The following is an 18261-nucleotide window of genomic DNA, read 5'->3' on the forward strand; positions in this document are numbered from 1 at the left end:
TTCAACACAGTGGTGGAAGTTTTGGCCTCAAGAATTAGGTAAGAAAAACAAACAAAAAGCATCCACACTGGATGAACAATGAACACTATGAAAAGAAAATCACTATGAAAAAGAAATAATTCCATTTACAATAGCATCAAAAGAATAAAGTACTTAAAAATCAACCAAGGTCATCAAAGACTTCTACAATGAAAATTACAACACAAGGCTAAAGACTGAACATTTATGAAAATATCAATACTACCCAAAAAAATCTGTAACAAAATAATGACATTTTTTGCAGAATAAAGAAAAACCCATGCTAAAATTTATATGGAATCTCAAGGGATCCGAGAGCTAATACAATCTTAAAAGAACAAAACTGGAGGACTCATACCTCCTCATTTCAAAGCTTACTACTGAGCTATGGTAATCAACATCATGTGGTATTGGCATAAAGACAGACATATAGATTAATGGAATGGAACAGAGTACCCAGAAATAAACCTTCACATATATGGTCAAATGATTTTTGACAACAGTGCCAAGGCCAGTCAACAGGAGAAAGGACAGTATTTTCAAAAAACTGTGCAGAGAAACCTGGATAGCCATATGTAAAAGCATAAAGTTGAACCCTTGCACACTAAAACACCATATATGAAAATTAACTCTAAGTGAATCAAGGTTGTAAATAGAAGTCCTAAAACAATTCTTAGGAGAAAACAGAAGCTTTCATGACAATGTATTTGGACACATGATTTCTTAGATAGGACATCTAAAGTATAAGTAACAACAACAACAAAAGACATATTAGGCTTCATGAAAATTTAAAAATTTTGTGTATAAATAAGACTATCCACAGAGTAAAATGGCAACCTACAGATAGGAGAAGATCTTTGCAAAGTATGTATCTGATAAAGGATTAATATTCACAATATAGAGAACTTCTAAAACTCAAAAAACCAAATAACTCCATAAAGGAGCAGAGGAGTTGAAAAGATATTTCTCTGAAGAAGATATATAAATGGCCAATTAGCACAAGAAAAGATCCTCAACTTCACTGTTTATTAAGAAAATGCAACTTCTGTTTATTAAAACCACAATAAGAAACCACCTGACACCCATTAGGATGGCTAATATAAAAAAATCAGAAAATGAAATGTTGGCAAATATATAGAGAAATTAGTACCTTTGTGCACTACTGGGAGGAATGTTAAGATGTATAGCTACTGTGAAAAACAGTATGTTGGGTTCCTCAAAAAACTGAAAACATAAATGTCATATGAGCATTTTCACTCCTGGGTATATACCCAAAAGAACTGAGAGTAAGGTCTCAAAGATATTTATACATCTATATTCATAGCAGCATTATTCACAACAGAGAAAATATGGAAGCAAGCCATGTCGTCCACTGATGAACGCATAGATAAGCAAAATGTGGTATACACAGCATACAATGAATTATTACTCAGCCTTCAAAAGGAAGGAAATTCTGCAATATGCTACAAAGGTGAAGCTGGAGGACATTTGCTACTAAAATAAGCTAGTCAAAGACAAATATACCATATGATTGCACTTACACAAGGTACTCAGAGTAGTCAAAATCATGGAGACAAAGTATAATGGTGGTTTGTCTCAAGATGGGGGAAGGGAGACTGGGGAATCATCATTTGACAGGTAAAGTTTTACTTTTACAAGATGAAAATAGTAATGGGGATAGAGAATAGTGACAATTCCACTATAAGGGCATAGATATGTAATACCAGTGAACTACACACTTAAAAATGATTAAGATAGTGAATGTTAAGTGTATTTTACCATGATTTAAAAAAAAAAACAAAAACCTACATTGTCACATAAAGCACTTGTAAAAATACTCAACATCACTAGTCACCAGAGATTGTGCAAAGCAAAAGCACCATAAGATAATACTACATACCCAGTAGAAGGCTCAAATTAAAAAGACTGACCACACCAGCTGTTGCTGAGGATATGAAGCAATTGGAACTCTCATATGCTGCATGGTACAGCTGGTTGGGAAAACACTTGGGCAGTTTCTTACAGTCAATCTTATATTTACCATATTACTCAGGAAATTCATTTATTTTCTTGGTATTTATCCAAAAGAAACAAAAATTTATGTACACAAAAAGACTTGTAGATGAATGCTTGTCAATTTTATTTATAATAGCCCAAAACCAGAAACTCCAATGTCCATCAATAAGTGAATGGATAAGCAAGGAGTAGTACACTTATTAAGGGATATACTACTCAGCAATAAAAACAACCAACCAATACATGCAACATTTATCAGCAACATTTATCAAAATACATACTGAGTAGAAACACGAGATACAAAGAACATACTATATTATTTCATTTACAAGGAATTCTATTAAATGCAAAAAATGTAATCTGTAACAACAAAAAATCAGTGGTTGCATAGGGCTGGTTGGTTGGGAGAAGTGGGGGGAATTGATGGTAAAAAAGCAGAGTAGAGGGGAGTCTGGGTGGCTCAGTTGGTTAAGCGTCTGACTCTTGATTTCAGCTCAGGTCATGATTTCAGGGTTATGAGATCAGGCATGGAACCTGCTCAGGACCCTCGCTCTTCTCCTTCTGGTCCTCCCTCCTTACCCTCCCACTTCTCTATACCTCCCCTTAAAAAAAAAAAAAAAAAAAGGGCAGGGTGGAACTTCTGAGGTAATAGAAATGCTCTTTATGTTGTGTTGGCAGATTACACACGTATACACATTTTTCAAAACCTAAACTCTACTTTTTAAATGAGTTCACTACCTACTGCATGAAGAGTACATCTCAACTTCATATCACACGCAAAAATTAAAATGGATCAGATACCTAAATATTCAAGAATTAGAGCTGTATAATTCTTTAAAAAAAGCATAGTGATTAATATTTGTGACCCTAGGTGATATACATCCAGGAATTAGCCTTAACATTATACTAAGTGAAAGAAACCAGTCACAAAGGACCATATACATATTATATGGTCCATTTATGTGAAATGTCCACAACAGGCAAATTTATATAGAAAATAGATTAGATTAGTGGCTGCCCAGGGCTTAATTGTTTTCATCAATGAGGAGTGACCGCTAATAAGTGTGGGGGTTTCTGATTGAGGGGATGAAGTTGTTCTGGCATTACTGGTAACAACTCCACAACTCCACAAATATACTAAAAATCAGCTTTTTTTTTTTTTTTTAAGATTTTTAAATTTATTTCTGAATGACACACAGAGAGGCAGAGGTATAGGCAGAGAGAGAAGCAGGCTCCCTATGGGGAGCCAATTGTGGGATCTGATCCCAGGATCATGGTCTGAGCCAAAGGCAGATGCTCTATCACTGAGCCACTCAAGTGCTCCTAAAATTCCCTGCTTTTTAAATGGATGAATTTTACTGTACATGAATTTTAACTCAAAAAAATTTCAAAGTAGACTTCAACTAAATTCCTTTTTAAAAGAAAAATTAAATTGTCTAAGAAACAAGAATGATTCTAAATTTTTAAGTATTCTATATGCTAGGATAGATGCATTATAAATGGGGATATTAACTTGAAAGCATCTGTGTCGCAGGCATGCTTAGCATCTCAGGCATTGGCAGGCTACAATGTATTACATGCAGTAGTTAAAATTTTCTCATTAGTAATACTTCATAAAAGTAATCACAATTTCAAAGGAAACACACAAAAAAAACCCTCTAGTTTGTGCTTGATTCCTTGTAAACTTTACTCAAAACTAAACGTAGAGCAGTTTATAAATAAAATTTCTATAGACACTTAACCACTCATTAAAAATTTTAGTTATATTCTCCTACTGTGCCAAAGAACTAAAAGGCACATTAGAATTCTAAGAGATTAATGGGACAATAAGATATGACTAACAATAAAATACATTATAAGTCACAGAACTATAATAATTAATAAATTGGAGTATCTAGTCTAAAAAGGAAAATAACATAGTAAAATAAATAAAACAAAAATGGAAAAATAAGTATTAAAACCAGTGGTAAGAGTAACAATTATCTTAGTACACAGTAATGCATTTTCTAAACATATTTTATTAATTTGATATTAAATCAAGAACACCTGACTTGTAGACTCCAAGATAATTCTAAAACACAAGTATCAAAAAATTAATATTTGATGGCATGTATGATAACGCTATTCTGTTTTGTTGGAAGTGAGGAAATGGAGCATCCTTTCCATTTAAGTTAACCAAATGGTAGTGTTTGGTACAGCAGTATCAATTTTTAATATTTCACAAGCAACTTCATTTTCCTAATATTATAGAATAGTGCTTCTTCAAGTTAATAGAGGTAAAGTATCTTTAACAAAAAACAACTTCCATTTTGTTGGGAACTAATAATTTTGTGAAACACTGTAAAAATTCTGTAGAATGTTCAATAGCTATAAAAATTTCTGAAAGCTTACTCTCAATTTCATTTCAGAGCACTCACAAATGGTCTGAAAACACAACACGTATTTGAGTAGCACTACTATAAAGGAAGAAATAGCCAAAACAAAATGAAACAAAGAAAAAGAATGTTCTCAAAAAATTGAACACAAATAAACCAGTTTTTTTAAGCATCCAAACATGAAGACTATATAAATATTAACATATAATTTATCAACTTAAAGGAAAAATGTTTATGAATTAGCCACAGTTCAGAGTCGTGAATTTTGGTACTTAAATTTTAAGAGAGTTGTGGGCAGCCTGGGTGGCTCAGCGGTTTAGCGCCATTTTCATTCAGCACGGGTGTGATCCTGGAGACCCAAGATTGAGTTCCAATCCCACATCAGACTCCCTGCATAGAGCCTGCTTCTCCCTCTGCCTGTGTCTCTGCCTCTTTCTCTGTGTGTCTCTCATGAATAAATAAATAAAATCTTTAAAAAAAATTTTTAAGAGAGTTGAGATGAAGAACTCTTCATGAATAGTTTATCAGAGCTCCATTTAAAAAAGATTAATTTTACTACACTCCATAATCTTCCTTACAACAATGAAATGTAGCAAAAGTTATACTTGCTAATGGAAAATGGAAGTGCTTAAAACAGGGTAACTATTAATTTGTTAAAACAGTGAACTTTCACGTACCACAGTCCAGGATTCCTGCTCTTTAGGCTCCAGAATTCCAGAATTAAAAATTTCTAGTAACTGTTGAAGCCCTCCAGCAGCAACAAACTGTAAGCAATTGTGAGAGTACGGATAAGAGAGATGCAGCTACAAAATGTCATAAAAGACCAGCTTTTTGCTTCAGAAACTGGATTTGTGTGTGTGTGTGTGTGTGTGTGTGTGTGTGTGTGTATGCATACGTACGCATATGTATGCATATGTAAAATACTATATATCTCTAATCTAGGAAATTACTCTGATTTAAATACCCAGAATAACTTCTATAAAAATAACATACATCATATTGTCAAGAAATTTTTTTAAAAAGACTCTTGCAAAAATCTAAAGATATCTTTATATTCCTTTGACCATTTAATCGCAGACACTAGGATGTCCTAACAAAGTATTCCAATAAAGGAAAAAAAGTGCTAAAAACAAGAGTACCAAAGCATTAAATAATCTCACCTTCTGTGATTTAGAGTAATATGCGATTTTTAAACTATGCTTTATTTTAATAGTAAATTAGTTTAAAACCAATTAATAATTATGATACCTACTTTTGGAAAATTAGAGATAATTTTTATCAATACAATGCATCACATAAATGATCAAACCTTGCAACTCCAGGAATTTTTACTATTTTCCACTTGATCCTCACTTGAATCATCTGAATCTGGATAAAGATCACTGTAACTTCCCTGTGGGAATGGCAAAAAATAATAAGAAGAAAAAGTGCAAGAGAAAAAAATTATTCTAGAATTAAAAACACATTCTGGAATTCAGCTCCAGAGAAAACACAAGTATTTCACGGTAAGAATGAAAATTCAATTACCGTTGATTCTCTTCTTATCCTCCTGTTAGGTTTTCCCAGTGCTTCAATAATTTCCAGGGCATATAATAGCTTGTGAGCACTTTTAATTTTGAGAAGTTCTTTCCAATTAAGTCCATCATTACTCTTAAATTTAAAAAGAAAAACAGGTTTTATCAAGCCAACTAAGGGACTCCTTCCAAAAAAAACTTTAAAGAAATTGATACTATATAAGAACTCAAATATTACATATATACACACATTGATATATGTTCAAACATATGAAGACCAATTGTATAACTGGTACTCATGGTGTGCTGAAAACACCAATTATTTGTCAAGTTTTGTTAAAAACCATACGAATAGCAGCATAGGGAAAAAATTTGGCCTGTTAACCTTCACAACAGATCAGGTAACTCAGTATCTTTCCAATGGACACCATGCAGCCTAGAGCAGTAGTAAAGTATTTAATACTTATAAAGTCACATCTATATATTTAAAAGTCATATACAAATACATATATCTTAAAATATTGTTCTTTCTAATCTCAACTTATGAAGTGATATACACACAATGTACATCTTTGACAGCAATATTAGAGCTACTCTGAGTCATCAGGAACCATTTGCCAGGCCAACCTTCTTCACATCTAAGTCATTTGAGATATAGGACCTTCTGAAATTACATGGCCAAGATGCAAATTATAAAAAACCATTAGCACACAACTTAAGGACACTATTTTTCCTTTCATCCTATAGGTGTCCTATACATATCTCCACAAAGTAACCCTTTATCACATAGCTTTTTTTTTAAAATCTAATTTTAACATATCTTTACAAAGACCTCTAACATTTGTGAGGTCATGACCCTATAGGAATATGTTCAGAACATACAGTAATATGAAAAAATACCATTAAAGACAAATTATGTTTTCTAAAGATAATTTTAGAAAACATCCTTGGCCTTGTACTAGGCCTTTATTATTCAACCTCACTAACAAATGAACATTAAAATGAACTGGAGCTTTCAACCATTAAATGGGCAAAATTTTACTGAGGATATAGGTCAACATGCAATCTCATACACTGGATGAAATATAAAATGATGCCATTCTCTAGGAGAGTGAAAAGACTTTGTGGGTTTACCTGTTCATCTGAGATACTCTGGAATGCCATCAACATGTTAGGACATGTAGGAAGAAGCATCAGTAGCTCCCATACACGCCTAGAGAGATTTTCTGCATGAAGATGAAGTTCTTCACATCTTAAGCTCTACACAAATAAGAACAGCTCACTTAAAAAAAAAAAATCTAAAGTTCAATTTTTTTGCATAAAATGCTTGATTATCAAATTTGATAATATTTTTCGGTCTTAGTTAAAATATGAGAAATAAATCATTTGTTTCATAGTCAACAATTTATACCTTTTTTATTTTACTATTATTTTACTATTTATAAACAAATACATTTATTCAATAAGTTGATCATTATGTCAAAGTATTAGTTTTCCAACCTGTTATTACTGAGCACTTTTTGGAAAAAAAGTGACCAGTAAATTTTGACACTTTATTCAGGTAACTTTTCAAATAGAAGTGAAAACATCTGTTTAACAAAGCCATTCAAGTTAAGTTCAAGAACATTACACCAATTGTTTCCTCTTTCCAGGTCACTATTCTAACTACGACAAAGTCCCAGTGAATTAAATCCTTGACCTTACATTTGGGAAAAAGAGAACAGCTATTTCTTTTTTATATTGCTAATCCATACCTTATTTTCACTAGAAAATAAGGAAGATAAGCAGAAGATTAAGAGAAAAGCAAACAATTTTAAAGAACCTACTTTTTTCCATTATCTATTAAATTTGAATTCTGTAATACGCTGAGATAATAGCAACCTGAAGATTGTTTCAGAAAGTATATAAAAAGCAGTTAAGTTTCCTTTATTAAAAAAAAAAAAGCATAACCTCAAAAGGTAAACAGGAAAGCTAAAATTTACAGTTTTAGTATTTTCCAGAGTATGAGTATGTATATTATAATTCTATTAATGCTGCTATCATAATGATTTTTTCACTATAATACAGTCCATGGGATGCCAAAGTAATCTTCATATCTAATAAAACATTTAGTTCTTTTTATATAAAGATATAAAGCTAGTATACATGGAAAGCAAGCAAATCATAGAGTGTCAAAGTATCCTTTGCTTTTCTCAATCCTGATGGAGAGAAGCAACCCAAAGTAACATCATTGATTTAGCTGGGGAAACGGTACTGAAAGTTCTTCAGTAAAACAGAATTTTTTTAACATTTATTTATTCATGAGAGACACAAAGAGAAGGAGAGGAAGAGACATAGGCAGAGGGAGAAGCAGGCTCCATGCAGGGAGCCCAATGCGGGACTTGATCCTGAAGCTCTGGGGTCACGCCCAGAGCTGAAGGCAGACGCTCAACCACTGAGCCACCCAGGCGTCCCTGTTTTGGTAATCTTTTAAAAGACTAAACCAGTCTTGAACAACAAAGAAACCCCACATCAACAATGGCATACTTACCACAAAATTCAATTAAGTATCTGCTAAAAAATGAATTCTTCCCCTCCAATTCAGGCCTCGTGTGGACTATTACATAATAATGGCCTATTAATTGGGCTTCCTACATCTAGTCTTTGTTTTCTCTAATACATCCACCATACTAACCCCAAATTTTGTTTCTAATGGCCTATGTTAAAAGCTGTTATGCTTTTATTTTGTTCCTTTAAAACCTTCCATGATGATGGCAATCCATTTTACAGAGAAGAGAGAATCTCATATGGCCCCTTGTGGTATAGGTTCCAATCTCCTTTTCAGTTTTTTGAATTACACTATATTCACATTCCCAGTTTTTCAAACATCTATTCACTTTTCTGTGAATCTGTAATGCTTTCTTTGCTCTCAGCAGTAGCAGGACCCAATTTAAAACTCCCCTTTTGCAAAACCTTCCCCAAATTTTTGTTCCCTATATTCTCATAAAACACTGCTTAACAACCTCCCAGAAAACTGAAAAATTCTTCTAATTATCTTTCTCTCTTTTAAACCGCCCATACAGTGCTGACATGAAGTAAAAGGTCAGTAAGTATGTGGGCATACAATACTAACGGTAAAAAAAGTAGAGGTTCATAAGCATCTGTTACTAATTATTCTACTTGAACAAAAGATTTTTTTTTAAGAATTTAAAAATGAGCCACCACAAGAGAAACCAGGATATGGGGAACAGAGGACTCAACAGCAGCTACCACTGAATCCATGATCAAACAGATTTTGAAAAATGGAAAAAAGTCATTTAACATTCTTGAGAAAGAATAGTAGCACTATTTTATTTGTCATGCAATCTCTAATTCACTGGATGAGACTCATCAGTGAACATTCTCTTGGGATAAGGCTACTTAATTTTAAAATAAAAGTCAGTGGACTAATACTGAATTCTTTAAGTGACATCATACACTCTCGAGTTTAAACCTTTATTTTTTTTTAAAGATTTTATTTATTTATTTATTCGAGAGAGAGACAGACAGACAGACAGGCAGGCAGAGAGAGAAGCAGGCTCCATGCAGGGAGCCCAACATGGGACTCAATCCTGGGTCTCCAGGATCAGACCCTGGGCTGAAGGTGGCACTAAATTGCTGAGCCACCTGGGCTGCCCTGGAGTTTAAATCTTTACAGTGATTACCCAAACCTTACTTCTCTAGCCCAAACCCCTTTCTTGAACTCCAAACTCATTTATCCAACTGCTTGACATCTCCATTTAATGTCCCATGAGCATCCATTCTTCATCTCAAATGGAATCTAACCAGTTGCTCAAACCAGAAACCTGGATACCATCTCGTTTTCCTTGTTCCTGAACATGAGTCTAACCCCACCCCTAATCCAACACACCACCTACTGTTGACTTAATTTGTCCATTCCTATCATTCTATTCCAGGGAACCATCAAGTCTTCCTTGGATTAGAGCATTAGATTCCTCACTTTTTCTATTCCTGCCAAACAAATCTATTACCTTAAAATCCATATCAAAACGTGTGCTTCTCCCTCTGCTTAAAACACCTTACTGCTCTTCACCTTACTATGAGGACAATAAAAAAAGTTCTACTCACCTTTCCAATCTTGTTTCTCTCATTCTTCCCTCACTACCCTCCACATTCTACTCATTATTAGCCCTCCAACAATTCCTAGACCTGCCTGATTCCTTATAGGAAGGGGCTTCAGGAATGAGATTACTGTATGCAGATAATCTCTCAATTCTCATTTAGTTGGTTCCTTTCCATCCTTCAAGCTCAGATTACATATTGTTTCCTTAAGAGAAACCTTCCCTGACCAAATAATATTTATAAATGAGTTTCTATCATTACTCCCTAATAATGTTAGTCTTAGCAGCTGCCTATGTCTAAAATTTAGCTGTTTACCTGAAACTATCTGCGAGGCCTGTCAATTATTTGTCTCCATCTACCTCTACTCCCTCATCCCATGCTCATGTGCACATGTCCACAGTCTCTATCAAATAATTAAAATCTTAGAATAAAGATTTTACTGAAAAAAATTATTTTCCACTCAACAGAAAGACAAGTATGACACTATAAAAAATGAAATGACATAGTCACCTCACTATCTTCCACTGCCACTTTTCCTGAGGGTGGTTTAAATGATGCAAGCATCTCTAATAAATCAAAGAGAGTAGTTAAATGAGGTTCTTGTAGAAGCAAAAGCATCGGAATGTTGTCCTTCTGAGGAGGTGGTAGGCAGGATGCTGGCAGCTGAACACCTTCTCCTTTCCGTTCTCTCCTTGGTGCACCCAAAGATACAAATACCATCTACAAAAACAATACCAACAAGGGAAAACAACAACACATTAGACATACTAAGTTTTAAATCTAAGTAGAAAATAATTTCACACACACACAAACTCCACATACACTTAAAAGCAATAACTGTTTTTGAAGGATATTTTCAACAATTCAACTGCTGACTATAATAGTTAATAGATTAAAACTCAAACCACATTTGTGTGTACCTGCATATCCTTAAAACCAAGCTCATGAAGTGCTTTTTCATCATAATCTGTTGTTAACTCATGTCCAGATGAAATCATCCTGACAGGTCCCATAAGGCCTCCTTAAAAATAGAAAACTTTAAGTGAACAGTATTATAAAAACTAACCTATGTGATGACACAAATACATGACTGCATTATGTGAGTCTTCCTCCCAACCACTCACTCTAAAGAACCTCATTTCACTAAATTAATCCCTTACTCTACCCTATCTTTCTTTAAAGACTTACTAGCATCTGATATTATATATTTATTGGTCTTGCTTCAAAGAAACAAAAGCCCAGTTCCATAAAGGCAGACATTTTATTACATTCAAAGATCTACTGCCAGCATTAAGAAATAGCAAGCATTCAAATTTATTGTTTAATGCAATAAATTTTTTTAAACAAGGAAATGCTTGATAAGAGTAGAAAATTAAGCAAAATGATGAAATATCTGATGGATTATATAAATATTGTTAAATTTTATAAACTGCTTAAAAAAATCCATCAAACAGACACTATATAGCACTTTAGGAATGGGTGAAATAAGGACACTGCTTTTCCATAATGATACAATTCTTCATCAAAACCATGTTAATTTTTAAATGTTTTAAAGCTAGTATTGAAATTCATCTCTATTAATTTTTTAGGTTTTCCTCTCAGCTATTCTGATATTGCTTAGTTTATGCAGCCAGTTTATGATTCAGAGTAATTTCATCAAATTTAAAATTAAAATTCCATTAAGATTTTAGATAGAATAGATCAAGAAATAAATTAGCTCTGTATTTCTACAATATTTGTACAGACATGCTAAGTAGATATATTAAATGAACACTTGACCAAGTATATCATAACAGAAACTATGTTAAACTTCTAATACTTTGGCAGACTTTTATTAAATGTCTTTTCTACTTTATTGAGATAATAATACAATCTATGACTGCTGATCATTTTTAAAATATTGAGATAAAACATCCTTAGTTATGATGAAGTGCTAAGAATTACAGTTGGTTTGGTTCCAAGCGTGCCAGATACTGTAAGCATACATAACTTTGTTCCAAAAGAGAACTAAGATGGCTACTACTTTATTTAGGTTTTTGGATGTGAGACAGGCCTACACGTATTGAGAATTACACATTAACTTTTCATTATAATGGTTCAGTTGGTTCTTAAAATTAACTGAACAGCTTTCTAACTTTTTCCACTTTTGAAAGTATCCTTTTTATCATAAGAATTGCATATTCCTTAAGAGTTCTGGAAAGAGTTACTACTTCTAAAAATATCAAATCTTAATGTAAGTAAATGTTTCAAAACAAAAAAGAGTAACAAGAAATCTGGAAAAACCCTTAGATTATCATGGTATATTTACATATCTAGTTTTTACCCTCTGAAACTCCAATAAAGTAAATTTTTAAAATTTTACTAAATTTTACTAGTACTAGGCTTATTTGGACAGGGGCAAAGGAAGAGACAATACCAACCAAGTTTGCAAGCCGAAAAGCAAGTGAACTTGTGACAAATAGCAAGACCCCAAAAAGATAAATCTCAATCTAGAGACAGTCTTATAATCTGTAATTTGATTTATACTGGTTGAATACAGGAAGAAAATCAAGTCTTAAAAAAGTGGGGAAAGGTGCAAGGGAGAGAGAAGGCAAGGAGGAGGGAGAGAAAGGGAAAAAGAGAGGGAATGGAGAAAAGAAAAAGAAGAGCAACTCAGTGATCTGTGAGACATTAATGAAGAGTCTAGGACACATTTAACTAGATGCATAGAAATTAGGTCAAAGGGAAAGGAAAAAGAAATATTTGAAAAAAAATACAGTCGCTAATCTTTTCAAAAGTGATAAATCTTATAAAGACAAAGGCCCAAGAAGCTGAACTTACCCAAAGTGCATAAACACAAAAACACAAGGCACATTAAAATCAAACTGCTAAAAACCAATGTCAAAAAAAAAATCTTGGGGCACCTGGCTGGCCCACTTGGTAGAACACACAACTCTTGATCTCAGAGTCATGAGTTCAAGCCCCATATTGGGGGTAGAACTTACTTTAAAAAATTTAAAAACCAAAACAACAGCTGCAAAAAATTTATTTAAAATCAACAACTGGGGATCCCTGGGTGGCGCAGCGGTTTGGCGCCTGCCTTTGGCCCAGGGCGCGATCCTGGAGACCCGGGATCGAATCCCACGTCGGGCTCCCGGTGCATGGAGCCTGCTTCTCCCTCTGCCTGTGTCTCTGCCTCTCTCTCTCTCTGTGACTATCATAAATAAATAAAAATTTAAAAAAAAATAAAATAAAATAAAATCAACAACTGTTAAAAAGACATATTGTAGGGGTGCCCAGGTGGCTCAGCTCGGTTAAGCATCTGACTCTTGATTTCCGTCCAGATCATTATCTCAGGGTTGTGAGATTGAGCACACTGTGGGCTCTGTACTGGGTGTGGAGCCTGCTTAAGATTTTCTTCGGCCCCACTACCCAATTAAAAAGGGGGCAGAGGTACAAATGAGTGGCTCAGTCAATTGAGTCAGGCCATTGATTTTGGATCAGGCCCTGATCTTGGGGATCCTGGGGTAAATACCCAAGCTTGGTGCAGAGTGGGCCGGAGATTCTTCTTCCTCTCTCTTCCCCTTCGCCCCTCCCCCCTTGCTTGCATCTGCACCCTCTCTTCCTCTCTAAAATAAATAAAATCTTTAAAAAAAAATACACACTATATATACAAAGGATAAAAGAAAAAAAAAAGGCTTTTAACCAGAAACACTGTAAATGAAATGACTATGGGTTTAACTATTTACTAAGTCCTGAAAATAATTCTTGACCTAAAATTCTACATCCAGGGAAAATATCCTTCAAAATTGAAGGCAAAATGAACTTTTTTCAAATAAAAGCTTAAGAAAACATATCACCATAAGACAAAGTTCTAACATTTTTAAAGGAAGTTCAGTATAAAGGGGGAAAAAAGGGGAATGTAATCAAATGGGAATTTTGATCTATAGGTGGCAATGAAAAATGCCAAAATGGTAACTATTTGGTAAAAGAGAGAAAAGATGAGATGAAACTAATAAAAAAATATATAGATACTTTGCTAAACCTTCTATTTAAAAAGCAGGAACTGGGGCGCCTGGATGGCTCAGTTAGTTAAGTATCTGCCTTTGGCTTGGGTCATGATCCCAAGGTTGTGGGACTGAGCCCCCAAATCAGGCTCCCTGCTCAGTGAGGAGCCTGCTTCTCCCTCTTCTTCTGCTGTTCCCCCCACCCCACTTGGGCTCTCTCATTCTGTCAAATACATAAATAAAATATTTAATAAATAAATAAAAATAAAATGCAGGAACCATGAGCCCGAATTTTTTTTTTTTTTTTAAAGTGGAACAATAGTAAGCCTTGTCTTTTTTTTAATTTTTTAAATTTATTTATGATAGTCACAGAGAGAGAGAGAGAGAGAGAGAGAGAGAGGCAGAGACACAAGCAGGCTCCATGCACGGGGAGCCCGATGTGGGATTCGATCCCGGGTCTCCAGGATCACGCCCTGGGCCAAAGGCAGGCGCTAAACCACTGCGCCACCCAGGGATCCCCCCGAATTTTTTTTTTTAAGATTTTATTTATTTATTCATGAAAGACACAAAGAGAGAGAGAGAGAGAGAGGCAGAGACACAGGCAGAGGGAAAAGCAGGCTCCATGCAGGGAGCCTGACGTGGGACTCAATCCCAGGTCTCCAGGATCAGGCCCTGGGCTGAAGGCAGTGCTAAACCGCTGAGCCACCCAGGCTGCCCGAGTCTGAATTTTAAGACTCAAAAATTTTAAAAAGTACTAATAGCCTCAAAAAAATATTTCAACCATGAAAATAGGAGTACTCAAGAAGAACAAAGATGTTAGATACTAAAAGCATGAAAACTCAAAAGAAGGAATGCAAAATAAAGTTGAACACATCTCTCAGGAAGTTTAAAGCCAAAGAAGTAAAACATGAAAAAGTAAACCTGGGATACCAAGAGATGAAACATGTAAATATAAAGAATTTCTAGAAAGAGAGAAATTATTAAATGGTAGACTGGAAATCAATAAACTAATTAAAAGAAAATGTCCTCAAAGATAGATACACGTTGCCAAACTAAAAGTTGCCAACCTATATAGTAAAGTGTCCATCACAACTGTTGAAAACAGACCAAATATCAGAGCAGGTATTACAAGATTTCAACACATCAGGAATAAGAAGACTCATTAAGTTCTATAAAAGAAAAAAATAGAATATGTAAAAATATGTCATAAAGCTAATGGCTTCAGACTACTCAGCAACAACAGAAATAAGAAATGCAATGCAGAAATATATCTAACAAATATCTGAAATGGGACACCTAGGTGCCTCAGTCAGTTGAGCGTTCAACTCTTGGTTTCAGCTCAGGTCATGGGTCCCATGAGATCAAGCCCCATGTCTGGCTCCACATTCAGGAGGGAGTCGGCTTAAAAGATTCCCTCTCTCTGCCCTCTCCTCACTCTCTCTCTCTCCTTCAAATAAATAAATTAAAAATAAAATAAAATTCTGAAACAAAATTATTTCCATCCTTGACTTTTCTACTTGGCCAAATTATCATTTAAGTCTAGAAACAAACAAATTTTTAATTATTCAAAGAATCAAAACTTTACTGAACAACCGCACTGTATTCCAGTAAAAAACAAAAACAAGTCAAACAATAAAGAAGACATGGGATACCAGAAACAGGATATCCAACATGTGACAGAGACAAAAAGAATTACCAGGACGACGATAAAGGATACCTACTGCTGTGTACCAGATGTGGAGAGCAATCAGTAGGATGAGTGATAGTAGAGAAATGTGTTGTTGTGGGGCCATCTTGACCAAAATCCCTTCTACCTTCTCAATATCTTCACTGAAGAAGGAATGTCAAGTGGACCTGACCTGTATTCTTAGCTGAACCTAAAATACCTTCACCATACTCCCATTTCCATGTCCTACTACCTGAATCAGGAGAAAACATTCATATCTCACAAAAGAAATTATTCCTTATTCTATTCCTGAGAGCTGAAATAGGTCATGAAAAGATCAGAAACTCTATGACTATGTTTCCCTTGGATATTCCAGAATCTTGCCAAAATTACAGCACAGACAGGTTCTGACTGTGCCAAGACTTAAACTTGAGAACTCTCCTGATACCCTCAGATAAGGATCTATAAAAACCTTTAAAGAGGGACGCCTGGGTGGCTCAGCGGTTGAGCGCATGCCTTCGGCTCAGGGTGTGATCCCGGAGTTCTGGGATTGAATCTCACATCAGGCTCCCAGCATGGAACCTGCTTCTCCCTCTGCCTATGTCTCTGCCTCTCTGTGTCTCTCATGAATGATTAAATAAAATCTTTAAAAAAAAAAAAAAAAAAAACCTTTAAAGACGGTTAAAATACACCCTCTTTAGCTTATTTCCTTCTCTGGTCCTTTAACTAATAACTCTTTCTCTAATCTGTCAAATTCATACTTATCTATTTAACAAAAGTAAATACATATTTTAGGTATATATACCCAAGGTAAGGTTTTTATAAAGAACACACACAAAAGATGATAAACTAAAAAAAAATCAAGATAGTGTTAAGGGGAAGTGGAAAAGAGGATATTAAAGAAGCATACATAAATAGCTTCTAATAATGTTCCAGTTCTTACTCTGGATGGTACTATACATGGACAGTTTTCATCTTTTTATTACTCATTTCATATTCTCTTCTTAATGTACATTTCAATGTAACAAAAGAGAATAAATACCTTTTGACCTGAAAATTCCATAACTAGGTATTTAGTCAATGTTCATTAGATGATATAGGTATAAGGATATTCTCTGTGGCACTGCTTATAAATAGCAAACAAATGGAAAAAATCTATATGTCCATTAACAGAGGAGAAGTAAAATACATCATGGCACCACCATATTACAGAATATGTAGATTTAAAAAGAATGAAGTAATTTTTATATGCACTATAAATGGACTGCTACATTTGTGTCTGAAGTACATGAATAATTCTTATAGTATATCTTGGTATCCCTTGACGAGTATAGAAGAGAAGGGAAAGAGGTGGTTTAGAAATGGACAGGAAGGAGACTTTTCAATATCTATTCTATTGTACCAAGAATATTAATTATCCAAGAACAAAATTTAAGATCTGATACTTTAAAAGATACATATGGTTTCATCTTAAGCATGATCCTCCTCACTAAAAGATGCCAAAGAATTATCATTGCACAAAGGCAGATTAAAATCATGAAAGAAGCTTTTAAACTTTAAAACTTTTTTTTCTAAACTTATATATATAGCTTGTCACATTTTACTTAAAATTTAAAGGTCTCAAATTATAACAGCTTTCATGGTTGTTCCTCTAATTAATTCATATTTTCTGTGCTATGAAAAGACACTACAAATGCTCTACTGGTAACAATAAAGGAAGAACAAAATATACCCTTTGAGCCAATATGAAAAATTTCTTAATATGATACTCTTTTGGAAGTAAGGGGGAGAGGCACAGTGGGATTTAAGGATGTATTATTTTCATGTGCTCTAGAAAAAAAATGAAATATATCAAAATGCCCCAAAAATTCATTGGGTAAAACTAGGTACTTAAGTAGTGCATGGAAAGAAAAGCTTGTAATTCCCACATTGCCCATCAAGTAACCTCAAAAGTAAAATTTTTTTAGAAAAATGAGGAAAAATATTTGCAAATAACATCTGAAGCAACTCTTAACACTTCTCTATGATCAATGGCACCCTACCAAAAGGAGGGGAGCCATGAATATGCTTTGTACTCTTAAAAGATGCAAAGGTCCTAAGTTGCTATTTAACAGAACCTAGAAAAAATTAAAAATTTAAACTGTTGGACTTACCAGGAAACTCTCCTTTTCGACTGCTTTGACCAAACTCCTGAAGCTGAGCTTGTTGATTTATTTGTTCTTTCTGTAAATTTTCATACCAATGAGTTACTTCAGCCCTAAGATCTGCTACCTGGTCACTAGGATACATTTCAATAGTCATCTGAAATATGAGATGCAACCAATTTAAAAATACAACAAGAATAGATATTTGAACTGGGAAATGTTAACAATTTGGAAACTAAAATTATGTAACTACCTTGTCAGGAAGTCCAGCTGGTTGGCATACGACCCTTAGCGGCAGGGACTGTTTGTCACTCAGTGCTTTCAAATGACTACTAATACCAGTGCCTTCAATTTGCCACTGTCTGAGATGGTATGCAAACCTAAAACACACAAAAACCACACATAGGAAGAATGCCATTTTAAACCATGTTCATGTCAGAG

At 34.4% G+C, this 18261-nt stretch overlaps 1 protein-coding gene across 3 annotated transcripts in view; it reads right to left on the reverse strand.

The window, feature by feature from the left end:
- The window catches only part of USP34 (ubiquitin specific peptidase 34), a 245570-nt gene that overhangs the window by 85085 nt on the left and 142224 nt on the right, over window positions 1-18261 (reverse strand). For all 3 annotated transcript variants that reach the window (XM_077915546.1, XM_077915544.1, XM_077915547.1), the window contains exons 26-33: window positions 18074-18200; window positions 17830-17977; window positions 10945-11045; window positions 10535-10744; window positions 7058-7183; window positions 5937-6059; window positions 5719-5802; window positions 5087-5173 (exon numbers count right to left, since the gene is read on the reverse strand). In XM_077915546.1, the coding sequence (XP_077771672.1) occupies window positions 5087-5173; window positions 5719-5802; window positions 5937-6059; window positions 7058-7183; window positions 10535-10744; window positions 10945-11045; window positions 17830-17977; window positions 18074-18200 (1006 nt within the window). The remainder of the gene's footprint in view (window positions 1-5086; window positions 5174-5718; window positions 5803-5936; window positions 6060-7057; window positions 7184-10534; window positions 10745-10944; window positions 11046-17829; window positions 17978-18073; window positions 18201-18261) is intronic.

This window comes from Canis aureus, chromosome 11, assembly GCF_053574225.1.
Source record: "Canis aureus isolate CA01 chromosome 11, VMU_Caureus_v.1.0, whole genome shotgun sequence".
NCBI classification, from domain to species: Eukaryota; Metazoa; Chordata; class Mammalia; order Carnivora; family Canidae; genus Canis; species Canis aureus.